At 39.5% G+C, this 20,280-nt stretch overlaps 1 protein-coding gene across 1 annotated transcript in view; it reads left to right on the forward strand.

Annotated features, from left to right (window-relative positions):
* Nucleotides 1-12,098: 12,098 nt before the first annotated feature.
* The window catches only part of radil2a (Ras association and DIL domains 2a), a 31,236-nt gene continuing 23,054 nt past the window's right edge, over nucleotides 12,099-20,280 (forward strand). The window contains exons 1-4 of the mRNA XM_084743985.1: nucleotides 12,099-12,747; nucleotides 13,454-13,780; nucleotides 15,394-15,629; nucleotides 17,719-18,047. Of these exons, the coding sequence (XP_084600111.1) occupies nucleotides 12,620-12,747; nucleotides 13,454-13,780; nucleotides 15,394-15,629; nucleotides 17,719-18,047 (1,020 nt within the window). The 5' untranslated portion in view covers nucleotides 12,099-12,619. The remainder of the gene's footprint in view (nucleotides 12,748-13,453; nucleotides 13,781-15,393; nucleotides 15,630-17,718; nucleotides 18,048-20,280) is intronic.

Raw genomic sequence — 20,280 nt, forward strand, 5'->3', positions numbered from 1 at the left:
GAATGCTTCAGAGCATCAAAGAATCTACTGTTTCCACGGTAATCAACATCCAAATAAACTCCAAAAGAGTAGAAGGAGACGTTGCCTCGGCTGCACCAACAAAGAGGCAAAATGAGTGAGTGAGTGCCAGACCAGTATCCTCCTGAAGGAGTGTTTCTGCTGCTCAACAGTCAATCACACGTCAAGTTCAGTTTAGAGCCTCTGGAGGTGGAGATGGAAGAAAAAGTGGTTGATCGTCCCTTGTTAGATTTACAATAATAACACTATCTGACCACAAAAATGACCGCAAGTTTGAGGAAAGCATGAAAGTCTCCACCCCCAGCAAAGCTTTGAAAATCTGTGGGCAGTTTTCACAGCTTCACAATAAAAAGTTGAAAGTTTACAATAAATTGATTAATTACTGTAAGTAATCGTTTCAGCTCTGGTTTGCTGAGTTGTCAACTCAAACTTTTGGGCTGTGAAAAGGCATTAAAAGAGCCACTGGAAACCCAAACCCACCACCGCTTTGCATTTAAAAAGCATTAGAAATTAGCTTTAATCTCAATTCACAATATTGAACTTTAAGTTTTTGTGTGCTCTTCAAGTTCAAATTCAAACTGACATACAAAGACGCTAAAGTCACACAACTACACAATCAAATGAACCAATTGAGGTGAAAGTCCTGTTGCCACAGTGGTCTGGTGGCTTCAAAGAAAGCAAAGTTGGCATCTTCAGTCCCCGGTCAGAGAAGGCTGACTAACGGCAAAGAAAAGCCGTGAAAATGTTCTAAATATAGACTACACTTACACAAAAATACTTATGTCAGTCAAAATGAGATTTGAACTTAACAGCAAAATGAGATATTTTTTCTGAACATTTATTTTCTCTAAGTTTTTTGTGGATGCTTAAGAAGATGCTTAACTTTGATGTGATATATGGATTTTCACTATTTCATGTTAAATCTCTTGAGGCGTTTACTACTTTTCTGCACTATAAAAAAAAAAAAACTACCTGCCCACTTGCCCTGTCCTATTTGATATATGATCTATGGTGGTATGGTATGAGGAAGCTCAGGCAGACTGCAGGGGCACAAGACGAGCTCAACATTGTAATCTGACAATAACAAACGACAGCAAGTCCTCCACTGTAAGTTGATCAGCTGTTTATAAGTTGTTTGTCAATATAAAGTTAAGCCGGTTATCCTGAAAATAATTTATTTTTTTCTAGTCAAATAAATCTGATATTAATTCAGCTGCACGTGAGAAAACACCTTCAGTGAGCTTAGACTGAACCGAGAACTCTTCAGTCACACTAACGGACAAACAAATTTGATTTCCTTTGACATCTTCTCAGTTCTTCATATCACTCAAAGAACTCACACCTGCAGCTGCTCCTGTTGGACCTACTTTGTCCCTGCATTGACACGAAGACGACATGTGAAACTGCAATGATACTGAATTCAGCATCATTGCAGGAATTTAATTATTGTGAAAAATAAACAACCATGACTTATTTTAAAGTGTATTAAAGACAGACAGTCAGTTTAATTTAATAAAAAAAGAAGGGTCTCAGGAGAGTTTTAACTCTGCCACAGTGCATGCTGGGAAGTCTGTTTCTTTAGAGACTCAATTTAATGGGTTGATGGAATTCTGTACACGATTCATTCAACTCATCACTTCAATCAAAAGACTTCGAGTTAGAAGAACTCGTGTTTTTTAATTCTGAAGCGTTCTGAAAATAAATACCAGAAATTTGAATCACCTTGAACAAATAAAACGTTTATGTGGACGAGAAAAGATGAGATGATGCAACTAAATTCCTGAATGTTTTTTTTTTTTTTTTCAGTGTTGGTTGGTTAACTGAAAAAATAATTGGCAGATTAATTCAGTTTATTAACCTAAATGTAACTTTGTGGCTAAAGTCAGTCATTTCATCCGTCAGTGCTCTTATTTACCAGCTGATACTCTGTGTATTTTCTTCCTCTGCAGGGTGCAGGAGGGTGTGTATCACCATGTTTGCAGAGGAGGATGTCATGACATGAGGTCACTCGCAGCTCTGTCATCAGAAGACATTGACCTCTCACTCGCTGACATCTCTGCTGACAGACAGACCCGCACCTCGAATGATGCGCACACAAACGTATACTGCACATAATGTTCAGAGAAAATGAATGAATGATTTCTTTAAATCAGTTATGACCTCCTTTAACCTCCATTTCTCACACTAACAATAGCTTTTAAAACCACTTCCCCAAACTGTGGGGAGTAAAAACATGCAGCTTAGGAACAAACGTGCAAAATCAAACAGCAGCATCCAGGAAACCAACACACAAATATCAAAGAAATGAAGCTAGAACCTGTGTTTATCTGTATACAAGCAGAACTAGGGTGATTACAAAACACAAAAACAGACACACTGTAAACAAAAATTATACTGGAAATTAGAGAAATCAACTTATCTTTTCATATTAACTTAATGTGAATATACAAGATTTATTTATTCAAGTTAATTAAACTTAAAAATTCTAGTATTTATTATCAGATCTAGGGCCGCACGATTAAAATGATCGAAATCGCAATATGTTCAAGTGCAGTATCCAAATTACAGAACCAAAACCAAATTACAATTTTTTGAAAACAAAAAAATGTGTGAGAAAACAGCATTATAATGAGGTTCTGTAGTGCTGCAGAGATGCCCTGACCTTTAAAATCTTCTTCTCCAGATGTTAGAAAACATGTTTGTTTGGTTCAGAACCCAACAAATCCCACGTCATCATGATTTGAACAGTTTCTTGTTTTCAGTAAAAATGAAAACCATAATGCAAAAATGATCCTTCTCACTAATCGTGTCACTTATCGCAATTACAGTCAAAATAATCGCAATGTTACTTTTTTTTTTTTTTTTCACCAGATCGTGCAGCTGGAATCAGAACACTGCAGAACTTATAAACACAAGTTCCTTTGACCTGAAATGAGCTCAATCCAGGGCCGTAAACATAGTCGGTGCAGGCAGTGCGTTTGCCCTGGGTGAGGGGGGCCTCCAGCAACGTGCTGGACAGAGAACGGGCTTTTGCAAGTGACAGATTTTTATTTATTTTTTTTTATTATTACATTTGTCCCTTGAATTTTTTCCCCTTGTGCTGGTGTGTCAAATTGAATTCCCCCTCTGGGAGATCTAATTTCCTATCAGCAACACACATCTTTGTTCAAAGAAGAACTTCAATTAAATTAAAAATGGTGGCATTTGCTTTATATGACCTTGGAAAGGCAAACCCATCACCGTCATGTTTTCTTTTTTTCTTTGCGTGGCAAAGTATTCAGTAGCAAAAATTATAATCGTATTCTACATAACTATAAAAAATCTGTTCATTTTAAGGTTGGGAAATATCAATATTACATTGCATCGTAACATGAGGCAAGATATCGTGATAGATTTTAGATATAATTATATCATAATATGTCATAAGTGTTACCAGGTGTTTCATCTCATCGGGTTAATATTTTGTGAAAGCACCTATAGTCATCTCAACAATACTGCAGCAATATCAAGGTATTTGGTCAAAAATATTGTGATTTTTACTCATTTTATCGTCTTAGCCGCTTCCACCCCTTAAAGTACAGAACATGTAGTCAGTCACAACCTACATGATCAATAATTATCGATATCGACCGTTTTTTCAGCTGTATCGCTCAGGCCCAGTTAATTGAATCATTTATTTTCTTTGATATTTTTGTCGTATACAGAGTAGATATGCAGTGATGACTGCTGGGTGATACACATGTTGATGCTGTCCAATGTCAAATCACTAGCGTGCACTAGAGCCCACCATAAAAGCGTGAACTGCAACCTGTCCTAACTAACTCACACCACTGCCTCGATCAACGCAATAAATGATTTTCTACAGAAACATGGTCAGAATATTAGCAGACTTCCCAGCATGCAATGTGTTGAAGTTAAAACTCTCTTGAGACCCTCCTTTTTTTTAGTTTACAGAAAAAAATATATGATGAAAACTTTCTGTGTGTCTTTAATACACTTCAAGATAAGTCATGGTTGTTTTTGTTGCAGCTCTGCACCCTGACACTCAAAATGTAATAAATTCAGTTTCACATATTGAACAAAGAAACTCCAACAGCAGCAGCTCCAAGTTCTGTGAGTGAAATGAAGAACTGACCCCTCAAAACTGAAAACATTTTAGAGGGAATCAAATCTATTTGTAATGTTTATCAGTGTGACTGAAGAGATGTTGGTTCAACTTAATAACTTAATAACAGCTTATTGAACATTATTTCTCAAGTACAACTGAGTTAATATCATCATCATCAACATCATCATAATGTTTCTTCACTAGAAACGATTATTACTTTTGAATCATTACAAAGTTGCCCCAACTTGGCTTCTCAACTCAAAACAACTTTTTAAAAGTTAAAACAAGTAGTTTTTTACAGGGCTGGTGTGCAGCCTGATGGATGTAAAATGTTATAGTTAGAGTAAATGTCAAATTATTATGTTTAATGCGGTGTTGTAGGACTTCAGGAATCAGAAAGCGACATATATTCTAAGAATTACAGTAATGGTGGATCTGTAGAGAGAAGTGAGAAACAGAAAGAAGGAGAAAGAGGAAGAGAAGTGAGCTGTGACTAAAATGAATCATTTTTCAAGGAAGTCTAGTATTTCATTTTTACTAAGTTTTCTGATACATAATAAAACAGTGTTTAACTTACCTTTCCCCCGCTCTGCAGAGTTGAACCTGCGTTCAGTTTATTCTAAGGCTGACCTCTTCTCCTCTCCAGACTGTGAACGCAGCAGCATATTTGTAAAAACCCAGGAAAGTTTCCTAAACAAATAGTTTTTTTTTAAAGTGCGGGATGTCGTCCTTCTCTGCTGACTGGTTGAACTCGATAAAGACGGAAGATGAGTGAGCTGAGCTCGGTGTGTCTCTGCTGGTCTCTGCGGTCGTCGCTCCGCTTCTCTGCTGCTGCTGCTGCTGCTGCTGCGTGACGAGTCCCGCCTCTCTTCGAAGTACCAGCCACGGAGGGTGGAACAGATCACTTCCTTCTGCATTTTCAAAATAAAACCACGCTGGTTGCAACCATTGACATACATAAATCTCATGCACAGGTATTTATGTCAGTGGTTGCAGGTTAAGTTTCTGAACAGAAGTCTGAATAGTAGGGTAGACTGGGGACGGTTGCAACAAGTGCAATTCCTCCAAACATGCTGGAATGACAACACTCACTCTCCACTTCCTCAGATCTCCACCAGGAAGACAGAAGACACATTCAACATCTGCTGCTGCATTTACTGAAATAAAAAATGGAAGTATAAAAGTTTTTTTGTTTTCCATGAGCTGTCCTGACTTTTTTATATGAATTAATAAAAACTTACTTACTTTGAATCCTTGTGACCCAAATCACAAAGGTGACACCTAGCAGACAACCCAAATTGCCCTTACACATGTCCTTTCATCAGGCGACAGGTGTTGCAAGGCCAGGCCTGTGCAGAGTCGATCACTGGCGATCGCTGCACAATACATGCCAGTTAGATTTGTGTCTGACTTGATCCTGACTTGTTCTGACCTCACGCACTCGCAGGCAATGATAACTTCATGAGATCGAGGCGGCTGCAGTTGCTCTCCACCAACTGCAAACGCCTGGCTGTCACCTGATCAATGAGCTGACAGGCTTTGATTGGCTCTTAAATTCGACAACAAGCACCACATGTTGTATAAAATGCTAATTTTCTGTGTAACTGTAATATTTACCGCTCGATATAGTCTTCTGTTGTGCAATGAAGTCTGTCAACAAGAAGATATTTTGGGGCTGATAATAATATTAAAGGTTATATATGACTTATCAAACGAACAGTTACAAAGTGCTTTACAAGGCAGATAAAAGAACAGATGTTCCATGTTAAAGTCCGGCTTGACTGCAGCTTTTTGTCACTGCCTCCTGCTGCGGCCACCTGATTTTGTCTATTCTCCAGGTGAGGCGCAGTTCATCTCAAAAGGGCATAAGTCCTGGCGGCCGCAGCAGGAGGTAGAGACAAAAGGTGCAGTCAGGTCAAAAGTTTCTAGGAGACCTGCAAAGAATATACAGGAAGCGAAACTAACATCCTGTTAGATCACCTTAGTCTGTAGACCATGTTTACAGCTGAAGAAATAAAGTGTGTGGGTATGGTGTTTCTTCTTGCCTAGTGATCAAGTGACAGCAACTGCGGCGCTTGCCAAAACTACCCCACTTTGATCTTGTGAGTTTATCGTTGACCGCATGTGCATGATGTCAGAGCTAGTTGGAATCGAGTCGTACACAAATCTAACCAGCATGCACTGTGCAGCGATCGTAGGTGATCGATTTTTGCGCAGGCCTGGTTCATCTCAAACGAGCCTAACGTGTCTAGCTAGCGCACAATGTCCTGTCAAGGCTGATAGGGTGGGGACAGTCGCAACACATTGTTGCTTAGCAGCTATACAAAACAAAAACAAAACAGACCACACGACAGTATTTTTCAACATAAAATAAGTCATTTCATAAAAGGACAGTTCACCTAAATACTAACACATCATCATACCAAAAAGTCAGAAAAGGTCGATTGTCAGTTACTCTTAAATCTATATATATATACCAGTGGAAAGTACCAGCAGTCACAGTCGTGACAGAAGTGACCTCACCGGCACACTGACATAGCTCATGTGACATTACATACATCATTATGATTTCTGGACAGTCAGTAAACTCTGCAACTCACAGCAAAAAATCTAAATGGACGAATAGCACCACTGATGAGAGGAAAAATATGTGGTTTTGATTTTGGTGTGAACTGTTCCTTTAAGCTTCATCATGTAAACAAATATGAATTTCTTGAAGAAACATTCATGTTGTTTTTCTGTCTTTCACATTGTGAAGTTGCAGCAGTGTTCTCATAACACATGTCAGCGTTGACATTTTGCCTCTTTATCTTGATGGAGGTTTGTTGTATAATCTGTTTGCACCTCGCAAATGTTGCCTCACTGACATGTTATTTAACATCAGTATTGCTTCACTTTTTCAAACTGTCCATGTGTGAATGAAACATGAATGAAACCTGTGAATCAGTAGAAAGAAAATGTCTGAAATGTCTTTTTTTATACTGTAAAAGTTACATAAAAAATACAGTCTAAGTCAGTGTTAAAGTAGCTAATAAAACCCTCTCAAATATCTTAGAAATTAGGTTTTTCCTGATGTGATTTTCAGAAATGAATCATTGAAATTTGAGTAATATGGTGGTCCATAGTAACTTAGGGCATGTCCCATATGTCTGTAAAAAATGTTACTTTCATCTTTTAAAAACCAAAATACCTTCATGTCCTGATGTAAATATATAGAGGATTCTCTTCTGTTATGAAATGTTTTTACACATTGGTAATAGTGATGTTAAATCTGTCAAAATGACAGCATTTCTCTCTATTTTTCTTCAGAAAGAAGGATCCTTTCAGTCTGCAGCATGAGTGAACATCCTGGTCCAGTCAGAAAAGGTCTGACCTGTCAGTTCAGGTAAAAATAACTGAATTGGAGACTGAATGCTCTCAGCGTGCCGTCAGAGCCAGAGAGCAAGAAACAGGTCGTTTGCAGAAAAGTGTAAAGATGCGCGTCTGACCTGAATCTCGCCGTCTCCAAACCGCTCGCTGTGCACAGCAGCTGCAGGTGGAGCTCACTCACATCCGCCTTTCAACCTGTTACTCAATACCACAGGCTGAGTGTGTGTGTGTGTGTGTGTGTGTGTGTGTGTGTGTGTGTGTGTGTGTGTGTGTGTGTGTGTGTGTGAGAGAGAGAGAGAGAGAAAGAGTATATCAGTAAAGATACTGCAGGTGTTAGTGGTGGCCAACAGTTAATGTGTAAACATCCGAATGAAATGGAGGTGTCAAATTAAAAAAAGAAAAAATCCCCATACTCATACTACAGTTTAGATTACAGAACAAATATCATCAGTCAGATGTTAAACTACTGGTGTGTTGGCAGGTGATTTCAGTCTGTGGTGGTGGGATGAAAGTGGCAACAACAGTGGTAGACTCTGGCTGTCAGCAGGGCAGGGGTTAAAAACATAAAAAGGGCACCGGCTGTATGTGGTGGATCAGCATCTCGACAAAAGCTGTGATGCACTTCATATTTTTCTTCTCGAGCAGTCATTCCAAACACTGTGCCACAGAAGATATTGAAATGGTGAAAAATATCGTTTTCCTCTAATCGATTAGTTGTTTGGTCCCTAAAATGTCTTGTTTTGTCCACAACTAAAAGTTGTTCAGTTTACTGTCAGAGAGGAGAAGAGACACCAGAAAATATTCACATTTAAGAAGCTGAAATCAGGTGATGTGGAAATGGAAGTAAAAATGGTGAGGAACATTCATTTATGAACAAGTATTTCTCCAAGATTTATTAACCAGGTCTATTGTGGATTGAATTGTGATAGTTTATCATTCAAGTGGATCTCTAGGAAAAATAAGTTTGTGAAAACTGCTCTAGAGGACACTTTATCATGTTTTGTCCAGTGCACAAAAGTGCAACAGTGAGATACTTACATTTTACTCAAGACTGTCCATTTTATGTTTATACACTGCATTTTGGAGGTAAATACTGAACATTTCTCTCCACAACATTTAACTTGTAGATTCAGAAAATATAAAACAATTAATAAATTAAAAACATCAACAACTTTAACCACAATATAGCACCTTTAAATACAGAGTTTACAAAGTGCTTTGACAGCGCTTTGACTTGCCAACCTTGAGACCTCAAAAATACCAAAAATGAGAAGCTTCAAAGACTTTGTTTTCCTGCGTTCTGGTGTCTTTTAAAGAATAAAAATAACAACATAATAAGCACCCTGCATCAGCATTAATTTTACTTTTCATTCTAAGGACTGAATACAGAATAATTTGTCTCTCTAGCATGGACGCGCATAAAAAATAATATTCATCAGCTTTCTTTCATCCACTTCTTTGCCCCTGCAAATTGAATGCAGGACTTTTACTTGTATTTTTTTACACTGTAGTATTACTAGTTTTACAAAATCTGAGTGCTTCTTCCACCACTGTCAGTACAATGATGCTTTAACTACGATAAATGTTCAGTGAGAAACTTTTTGAAATAAACAAAATCTGGAATAATCAGCCATTACATGTGATGGAGCTAAAATAAAAATATTTCACTTTGAAATGTTAGAACAAATGAACACACCCCCTGCATGACATGATAATAGCGACAGACTGCTTCACCCAGAGTGTGAAGGAATGCTTTCGCAGGTCCTTCCTTCCTGCAGACTGTACAACCAGCCCTGCTCCCAGTAGACCACATACTCACCACATACTCACCAAAACTGGCAGCTGACTGCACCCTAATGTAAAGTCACTTGACTCTGTGCAATATTTCACACCCTATATATTTTATATACTGTTCCTATTTTTAGATTTCCTCTTGTTTATATTTGTATATTTTTTTCATACCTTTGTTGATGCATGTTGTTGCTACACACTTTGCTGCTGTAACACTGAAAAACTCCCTGTTGTTCTGAGCTGTGAGAGAACTTGTGTGCAGTGATTATCTGCTGTTGTTAGTGTGCATCAAACTACATGATAGTACAACAATGTTCCTGTTAATGTAAGGAGACGCTGTGCTGCAGTTCAACTTCACTGCCACTAGATGGAGCGCTTGATGTACAGCCGGAGGACCAACACTTTGGTTTTTCACAGCTTTTGGTATTACGATGCTGATGCTGGCAGATTAAAAATACAGTGAAAGACACCAATAAAGAAAACAAGAGACATACAATAACAGTTTCAGCAATCGTGCCACACGGTCCCACACTTCTGCCAAGGTTTCATATTTATAAATAACTATTTTTATTTTAGTCTTATTTACAATATACTGTAATAAAAAACAAGGGATGAATAATCATGATTTTAAAAAAAACACACAAAACAAAGTCAAAATCATGTTTCTTTGTTCTTGTAGCTGCAGCTGTCTATGCCTAACTGACCAAGAAAAACTTAAAAAGCAAATTAAACTTTGCATGACACATGATCTTCAGTTTTCCATAAGATTTCACTGATTTTCACTGATTTCTAATAGACAAGTCCCAAATCATCATCTCCTTGGCAGAGTTACTGAAACAGCATTGAATTAAAAATGTTTGATACAGGATTTTCGGTCTCGCTGTTCTTAATGTATAATGCAAAGGAACACAAAGCACCATTGCATTCTTTATTTTTCTCATATGCGAAGCAGCCAGTTGGAGCCGTTTCAGTGGAAAAACCTTCATATTGTGCTACAAAACACTGCAGCTTCATGATTCTGCCGCACACTGACACAAAACCGCTAAAACCACTTCTATTTTTTGCTAATACTACACTTCTAAGCAACTTCTACTGCAACAGCTAGCTCTGCTGTTGCTCAACATTTTGGTTTTTGACAAAATCAAAAAAGACTTGTGACCCTGTTAAGACTTTAACACCAGTGACTTGTGACCGAGCCTTTTGACTAAAAAGATACTTGATACCTTCTTCCCCCAAGCTCAAAGATTAAGAAGTGTTTTATAAAAAGTGTGAATCTATAAATCAGTTAATTTTCCTTCATATCCCAAATCAAATCAACACTATTCATTCTCAGAAAGTCAACACTTAATTCCCCACATCCACTGTGTCTTAAACCAGTCCTTCAGCATCCAATCAAGATGCAGAAGAGAACAATTAAGAACTAATGTTATGTTACTGTGCACCAGTTGGAAAAAACGGCACCAAAGATGATTTTGTTCATGCATGAAAACTGTGAGGTGGTCGGCCTGAAAAATTACAAACAACTTCCAGCTTCAGTTTATACTTGAAGCTGCACAGCTTTAGCTTAGCTCAAGTTAGCTAACAGCTAAGAAACATTATTGGGGACTTGACTGAAAAGACACCTTTCATCCTTCACCCCCCAACCATGTAGTCACTGACCTTTTTTCTTGTTTTGAACTTACACTGTAAAATCTAATAAGTTGGGTTTACTCAAAAAAAATTGCAAACGCATTGCCTCAAGAAAACCTAAGTAATGAATCCTGAATCCATATTGTTTTTATTAGTGGCGCTATGACTATTGTTGTTATGTAGATGTGTTCAGGGTGAACACAAGCGTTATCAAGCGTGAAGTTTGGTGCAGATCAGATAATTTAAACTAAAATTACAACAATCTCATGTTTCATGGCGAGACATTATATATTCATTCTTGATTAAAGCTAGAAACATCTGGTGGGCCAAATCAAACATTATGGTGGGCCAACTTTGGTCTGGGCGCCCCAGTTTGGGCAGCCCTGATCTAAATAAAGACTAACAGGCTCTACAGAGGCCACATGAGTCTGTTTTTTTACTTTCAATAACTGAATGGTTTGAGACAATTTGTTTTAAAGGCACTTTTCATTCTCACTGTAATGTGTCTTTAATCTGTGGGATACGTGAGTACAAGAGTAATGTACTTAGTTACATTTCACCACTGAAAAAAGCATACTTGGTTTGTTTAAGTGACCCCAACTCAAGCACACTGAGTTTGGCAGCTATTTCGACCTCATAGTACAAGTAACTTATTTAAAATGAGTGTTAATAACAAGTTGATAAAAACTGAGTTAGCTGGACTCAGTTTTTGCTATTAAACTTGATGTTAGTATTAACAGCATGGATGCATTTATTTATTTCTCATTTATAAAGTATTTCACATGTGTATATGCATGCATCCAGATATGGTCAGCAATATTAATTTATGCACAGATTGGTCTGTTGTGAATTGGGTCGCAGTGCTTTCTCATTAAAAAAAAAAAGTTTTGGTTCAGGGAATTGTTTCCACCTAAGCTCCGCCCACAAAAACGTCATATGTTTATAATGTTTACCAACAGAAAAGGTAGTCTTTGAAGAACCGAGAGAAACCGTCCAGTCTCTCTTAATTATTGTCTACATTTACTTCACATATATCACGTAATTTAATATTCTGAGGAAGAAACCGAGCAGGACTCCAGGCTTGGCTCCGTGTGTGCGTGTGTGTGTGTGTGCGTTTTGTCCCGCCTCCGCGCGGGCTACACGCATGATGCTGCAGTGACGTCAGCTGTAGTAGCTCGTGCCTCCAGTGGCAGCAGGTCCCCCGTTCGTTCAGTCAGCTGCACGCGCCGTGACGGAGTTAACGGAACTTAACGGTAACTATGGACCGGGTCGACCCGAGACTCGTTTCTCTCGTCAGGACCGAACAGACGAAGATGTTTAAAAATTCCTCCGCTCGTTTTTCTTCTTTTCACTTTGGATTTTATCGTCAAGAAAACAACTAATTTGGAAGTTTTAACGTACCGGCGCTCTTTTGCTTTTCTCCTGACTTGTGTTGGAATATAACGTTAGATCATCTCATTTATCCTGCTAACATTTTAAATAAGTTTCACCGTTTTTATCTAATGGATACAGGACTATTCTTGGAGTATTTACACACCTTTTTGTGATTTCTGAGGGCTTCTTTGAATTGGAAGGAGACTATTATCCTGGGAAAAAAACGACAAGTTTTCATCCCTTCAGCTTGTTTGAGGCGGAGGATGATATTTTCTGTTCGTCTCATCTGTTCCAGTAGTTTTGTTGTGTTTACGTGAATTGAAGACAATAATGATTTCGGAGGAGCGAAGCAGCCACGTAAATAAACAAGCCCTGAACTTTCCTGTGGGTTTACTGATCCGCTCTCCGAAGAAGCGCCTGGCCAAACTGGGAAGGAAACCCAGCAATGGATCAGTCCAGTAAGTCCTCCCAGTATACCACTTTAGGGGAGACCAGGGGCAGTTGCAACATTTGTTTACATCCTCACTCATAACTGACAGATAACTTGAAATACACCAGTCATCTGGTCATCTTTTAGACCAAAACTGATTTATCAGGAAAAAAATTGACAATGAAAACAATCCTAAGTTGTTTAAAATTGTGATTTGTTTTACTGGTGTGTTCGTTTAAATTGTTTATGCTTCAAGAATTCATGTTTCACATAACTAATATACCAGTGTAATTGTTCAAATAAAGCCCATGTTATATGTGTCTTTACTGGTTTTATGTCTTTGCTATTTATTACAGTATTGCCGGCAAATGTTCATCTTTGCCTTATTTATGTAATACAGTATATAGTGGAGCTAAACCCATTTTATCCACCAGAACGATCAATGTCCACCTTTGATTTATTTCATTTAGTGTATATTTTAAGTATTAAAAAACCCATGTGAGATAAATTGCAATGTTATGAGGAAAGAGTATTACATATAAATAAAAAAAGTACTGTAAAAAGTCTGCAGGTCTGCACCAGAAGGTGATCTTAACTCTTCTTGTATATAGATATTTATGTGATTTCAGAAAGAATTTGATCTGTTTGGGTATTAAAAAAACCATCTAGGTGCATAAACAGAATGTGTATATTTAAGGCCACAGTATCTCACTGTCTTCTCTGTTCCCTCTCAGGTCAAACAACTCGGACAGCACCGTCCGCTCCACAGAGAGCGTGGGCGTCCGGCAGCCAGCCAAGAGCAAAATTCGCCGCCACAATAACAGGCTTTCGACTGTTTTCAACCACAGTCCCAACCTGCGGGACAGTGGACGCTGCGGCCAGGCGCTGGGTAGTGGAGACCTCCAGGCTGCAGACGACCCTGCAGAGCTGTCCAGTCAGATGTCTGTCCCCGGCATCCTGAAGATCTTCGGCAGTGACATCTGTCATGGGACCAACTATAAGAGCGTGCTCGCCACCACACAGTCCAGTGCAAAGGAACTGGTGAAGGAGGCCTTGGAGAGGTGAGGAGTGTCATTAAACTGGTGTGTGTGTGTCATATTTTAGATTTGACCCAAGGTTAAAACATGTTAGCCAGACTACATGTCAAAGCCTTAGTTTACCTACCTTATCTACTGGATCAGTCCGCAGACTTCTGCAGCCTCTGCAACTACATATTGGATTTCTTACTTCAGATTTATATATAACTGTATTTTTTTTGTTTTCTGTGATGCTCTTTATGAGATATTTACAGTACCAGTGGTGCATTGTTTAAACAGGTGGAGGTCAAGAAATGTGATGTCAAATGTGAGGATTTGTTGCTTTTTTATATAATTTTAAAGTGAATGTGTTTAGGTTTGGGACCGTTGGTTGTAAAAATAACTTATTCAAATCACTGAGAGTCTACAGCCATACTAGTAACTCTGCAGCTGTGCTGTCAGCTAAATGCTTACATCAGCATCATAGACTGTAAAAAAAAGGGACGATATGGCTCCACCTCCTCCCACTGTACAAAAATGAAATGAAATGAAAATATTGTGGATATGAGCGCTGACATCTTACACTGGTGACACCATTTGGAGTCTGAGTCTGTACAGTAGTGATCAGGGTTGAAGCCATGGTATCAAGGTCACGCCCACAAAGCCAGCGACTCAGTCGTGAGCTGAGCTAAGCTGTGACTCATGACATGAAACCTCCTGATAAATAACAAATTAAAACCAAACTCATCAGAAACATGCCCACTTGAACATACATCAGTGTGATAAGAACTACTTAATACTTAACGGTTTTAGTTCATCCCATGTTCCATCTGCTAACATGGAGGGGGCAGGATTTATGACCTATACTGCAGCCAGCCACAAGGGGGCGATCAAGATGTTTTGGTTTCACTTTTTGGGAGGTGATATGTCGTCCATCTATGTACACCCCAAATTACAAAAAAAGTTGGGACGTTGAGTAAAATGTTAATAAAAACAGAATGCAGTGATTTGCAAAAACTTTTCAGCCTGTATTCAATTGAATGTAGCACAAAGACAACTTTAACTTTACTGTTTTTTGTAAACATGCACTCATTCTGAATTGCAAGCAACACATTTCAAAAAATCTGGGACAGGAGCATGTTTACCACTGTGATACGTCACCTTTCTTTTAACACTCAGTCAGTGTTTGTGAACTGAGGACACTAATTGCTGAAGTTTTAAAAGTGAAATTCTTTCTCATTTCTTGCTTGATATACAACTCTGTTGATGAATTTTGTGCTTCGTGATGCACCACACATTTTCAGTGGGAGACAGGTCTGGACTGCAGGCAGGTCAGTCTAGTACCTGAACTCTTTTACTATGAAGCCACACTGTTGGAACAGAATGTGTCTTCAGATGTCTCTGAAAAATATGTTGTCTGGATGGCAACATATGTCGCTCCAAAATCTGTATGTACCTTTCACTCTTAATGAGGCCTTCACAGATATAACAGTTACCCATGATGCCATGTCATGCCATGCCAGTCTTTGATGTATTCATTCAGTCAATCAGCCTTAATGTCACTGACCTTTAACAGTGGGTTAACTCAGTTTCAGAGGGGTTAACATTTACTCCTTCTGTGTTGTCCACTTGTCTAAATTTCGACTTCTGTCGTTCAGGTACTGCCTGGAAAAAGAAGACGCCAACGACTATGTTCTCTGCGATGTGATTGGCCAGACGGGTGCAGATAACCAGTGGAAGAGGGAGTGTTTCCGGGTGGTGGGAGACAATGAGAAGCCCCTCATGCTGCAGTCACTTTGGAAACCCAAGGAGGGCTTCTCCCGGCGTTTTGAGATCCAGCTGAGAGCGAGCGTCGAAGAGCAAAGTTTAAAGGACAGAGACACCGTCACAGCAGGTATAACACATTTATGTCTTCCTCAGGGACCAAAGATTGTTTCTTCTCTCTGTAAAAAAAAACACACATCACACATCCTCAGTGACATAGACAACTGAGTGTCCCTCACATCCTTCCGTCTGGATAATCAATCACTCAGTCTGTGTTGTGGTGGCATGGGGAGCCTTTATCTTTGTCTCTTATTGCAGGCTAACAGCCTTCATTGTCCAGCTTATCACCAGCTAGAACAGGGGAGATGGCAGGCATGTGAGAGAGGTCAGGAGGAAACAAAAGCTGCAGTGAGGGATAGAGGAGGTCAGCGCGGCCCCACTCTTATCTTTGTTTTATTGCAAGGGCCCATTAGGGCCCCGTGAAACATGGGGGCACCGGGCAGCTCTTCCCACCGGGCCTGTAGCTGCCAGAATGTGGCCACTCGCTGCTGTGTTATTCTTTCTGTCAGAGCCCACTTCCTGCACACAGGGGACTGTGCAGCCCTGTTGACTTTGGCACAAGTTTGTTGCGGTTCTCTCTGTGTTAGACTAATGTTCTGCTTCACTGATGCTGGTTTTAATGGTATTATTCTTGGTTCCTCTGATGAGTTTCCTCCTGACTGCAGCTACATAAAAACAAGATGAAAGAATAACATTTGGTTTCTGTTGCGTATTTTTCTTTGGTAAATGATCATTTTTGGAGTGATTATTGGTTCACCTCTACATTTAAACAGATGTCGGTCAGTTTCTGTGATTTACTTGCTGAGACAAAACACAGGTTTTTGGCCTGACTGAGCAATGTTAAAAAATACTTTTTTTGACACTTTTGATTATCAATTAATCATGAAAGTAATTTTTTATGCAAAATGGCAGAGAATGCTGTTATCATACTCTAAAATATCCAATGACAAAATGAGACATTTAAACCACATCGGTCAGTTCTCATGGTTGTGTCGTGTGTGATCGACCCTCCTCTCCTCTCACTGACCGGGGGAAACTGCCCTTTACCTCTGCAGTGTGAGTTTTTTCGGCACTGAGCCCAGTCTGTCACACTGGTGCTGAACAATATGGAAAACACCCACTTCCACAGCTGATAAGAGAAGCAGAGCTGCGGGTGTGAAGCCGGGCTCTGTGGACATTCCAGGGCGCTTAATGGCTCCAAACGAGCTGAATGGTGTTTGTGTTACGTCAGGTCGACAGAGCTGCAGTTGGTATCAGATAGAGGTGGTCACATCTCACTTTCCCCGCATGTTTCCTCTCTTTCCTCTGGTTCTGTTTCATTTGACTTGGTGCCAGTGCCGAGAACTGTTATGTTAGAGTCTGTTTGATTGACCAGAGTGATTTTGGGGGGGAATTTTGTCATTGTTAATTTTTTTTGGTGATGTTTTCAGCTGAATATGTTTCACTTCTTCTTCTGTTTGCCAACTTGTTAACAAATCTGGGAAAATTACCTGCCTGCAGGCGTGGCTTTGGAAGATGATACATGGTCATACATGCAACAGAATACATTTTTTATTTACGAGCAGCAAAATGAAAGATGCAAATTTTATATAGGGTTGCAAGTCCTCAGAAATAAGTAAAGAAACCAGAAAATTTAGAAAGCTGGAAACACAGAATTTTGACTTTCTTTCTTCAAAAATTACTCAAATCGATTAATCGATGACCAAAATAGTTGGCAGTTAATTTAATAATCAATTTCTAATCGAATAATTGCTGCAGATCTAATTCTAAATGTATTCAGTGATTTTATTTTATTCCTGTAAGGATGCAGAAGGATCTAAAAAGAGAATTCTTCAAACTTTCCATGATGCAAAACCAAAGAAGGAATGGGAGGTGGAAACACTTTTTCCAAATAAGTTCTGACGCAGTGAGCACGACTGATCAGCTGCTTCTGCTCTGACAGATCCCTCATGACTCTCAGATACATCTGTGATCGTCCATATATGAGTATTGAGTTTCCAGTACTTTTTGCTCTGATACTTAAGTTTTTCTGAGTAAGATGGTGGCAGTAATGTACTGCAATATATTGTTGACTATAAATGGACTTTGATATTATAAATAATAAATGTTTAGATTTAGAATAGGCATTTCTTTAACATGCTGTCTTCTTGTCCATGCAGGCATCAATGCTCAGGCTCGTAAGCTGCAGAAGAGCCGCTCCAGGGTGGCCTCACTGTTCGTGGACAGCAGTGGCGAGGATGTGGACGGACTCGGGTTCTGGAGAAGCCTGAGCGAGATGGATCTGTCTGCGATGGGGAAGGAGGCCAACCGGGCCCGGCAGAGCGCGCTCAGAGAGGATCCCGAGGCCGAGGCCGACAAGGAGGTCCTGCGGCTCGGCATGGAGAAGGAGGAGACGGAGAGCAGCGACGACAATACCACCCAGTACTCCATTCACCCGCCCTTTGACTTCCCGTACTTCCTGCTGCTGCAGGGCTACAGCCACAGACAGGTGAGAGTAACATTGCATCAAACAGTTATATTCATTATCATTTAAGCAGATGTGTTATTTCTTGATTTATTGTCAGATTGTCAAATAGTGGAAAATATAGTGTTGATGCGAAATGTAGTCAACTGAAACAATAAATGTGTCGGTTACCAACATTTTTTGGTAACTTTTGGTCATCAGAGTCCATAGATTCTATTTGCCAAGTTTGCTCGTATCTGTGCCAGTCTAGTATTTTTCGCTTTCATAACTTTTACAGTCACACTTTGACAGATGCTAATATTGCTCCCAGTCCTATCAGGCTTGCACCCCAAAATATTCACAGGACTCAGGATTTATTTATTCAGGATTTATTTCTATCTGCATTAAGAGTAATTATTCTGTAGAAATGTATATGAACGCATGCGTCTATGAATGGTTTCTCTGATCTACATGTAGATTAAATCATTGCTGTGTAGTGGAAAGTGTCTCAGAAGACAAGTGGACTCCATTGTAATAAGGTCATTAACGACCTCAGAGATTCCTTGAGAGTCTCTTGGCAGCGTGGAGGCAGGCGGAGTCCAACACAAGCTCGTTAGAGACAACACAGTGTAAACAAGGACAGGAGAGAGTCGGATTGAACGTCTTATGTTAAGAACGTCAAGGTGAAAATCCCAGAGTCAGAGAGCGGAGCTTTGGCAGCACAGGTGGCCGGAGAGGAAGAAAACACTCAGAGCTGCAGGGTGGATTTCTCCATAAAGAATCATAAAGTCGACTGCAGACGCGTGTTGTCCTGTAACGGCTCAGAGAGGGAAACAGAAATGACTCTACTGCACACAGGACGAGCTGTCTGTCATCATGTCCCAATGAGAGGACAAGGGACAGAGTGTTCACCACTCAGGCAGAAGTAAACCTGCTCAGGATGTTTAAAACAAGGAGATAACCCTGATTAAAGACACACTGTAGAGGAGGATAAACTACACAGAAGGAGCTATTCTTAGAGTACACAAACAAACTGGGGGGCAGTAGACTGGTGTGCTGTAATCTACACACCACTAGACTTGATCAGGGTTTTAAACAACACCTGATTTTTTTTTCTAAAACCTCACGTCCCTCCTGACATGTGACACAGTTTGAATCACTCGTTTACACAGCTCATTTTTCACAGTAAACCAGAGAGTCACTCAGGCAGTGTTTTCAGCCCGGCCCATTCCCAGGAAAAGGAAGCTCTTTCTCGCAATGTTGTTTATCCTCGCTGCTGGAGATTGCTGACTGTGCAGGAAACTGGTAGCTGCAGAGCATACCAAGAGCTGCAGCAGGACTAATGTCACTCTGCAACAATCTGCCACTCTTCATAACAACAATCTTTAATAAACAGTAAATTGATAGGTAATTAAACTGTAGTTTATAGTTATTTATATATTCAAATAATGTTTATATATTCTTCATTAACTATTTGCTATGCAATTGTTAAGTTTTATGAACATCACTTGCAACTTTATGATGGCCATCCAAATATTTATTGATGCACTAAACCATATTTAGTGACCATTTACAAATTTAATATATGCATATCAGGGCTGCACGATGGCTGGACACTAAGCAACGTACTACTGTGGACAGGGTTAGCAGCAAAATGTATTACAGACAACTAAACGGTTTTCCGACAGGAAACCACCATTTTATAAGTCAAATATTGCTTATACACAGGAGTTGTTGGTCTACCACTTCCTTGATTGGTTAGTTTGTGTTGTTGTGTGACTTTGGTAAATCCAAACTATCATTTCAAAACACTGAAGTCACAAAATAACACCAACAAACTAACCAATCAAGGAAGTGGTTGACCAGCAGGAAAGTGTAAACTTAAATGGCAGCTTTTCAAATGTGGATTAAAACCAAATCGTAATACTTTTTAGATTCTTACTTATCTGTACATAAGACCTTAAATTACTAATAGAAGGCTGTTGGATGAATGCTGCTGGGTTTCCAGTGGCTTTAAAAGAAAGCAAGTTACTGGTACTGGAAGTTTAAAAGACATAAATAAAAATAGATTTTCAGACCAAGAGGATACTGAAGTTGCAAGTCTGATATCCTCAGATCTTTACTGCAAAAACCTGGTCAAATTTTGTGACGAGGCAGGACTTTAGGACTGACAGGAGGGTCCCAGCTGAGAATCTTGTTAGAAAGTTAGAAATAAAGTTGCGGCCCAGGCCCTGTAGAGCTTTAAAAGTCAGCAATGAAATTTTAAAAGCGATCCTAA

The sequence above is a fragment of the Lutjanus erythropterus genome, chromosome 19 (genome assembly GCF_056507025.1).
Source record: "Lutjanus erythropterus isolate fLutEry1 chromosome 19, fLutEry1.hap2, whole genome shotgun sequence".
Classification (NCBI taxonomy): domain Eukaryota; kingdom Metazoa; phylum Chordata; class Actinopteri; order Lutjaniformes; family Lutjanidae; genus Lutjanus; species Lutjanus erythropterus.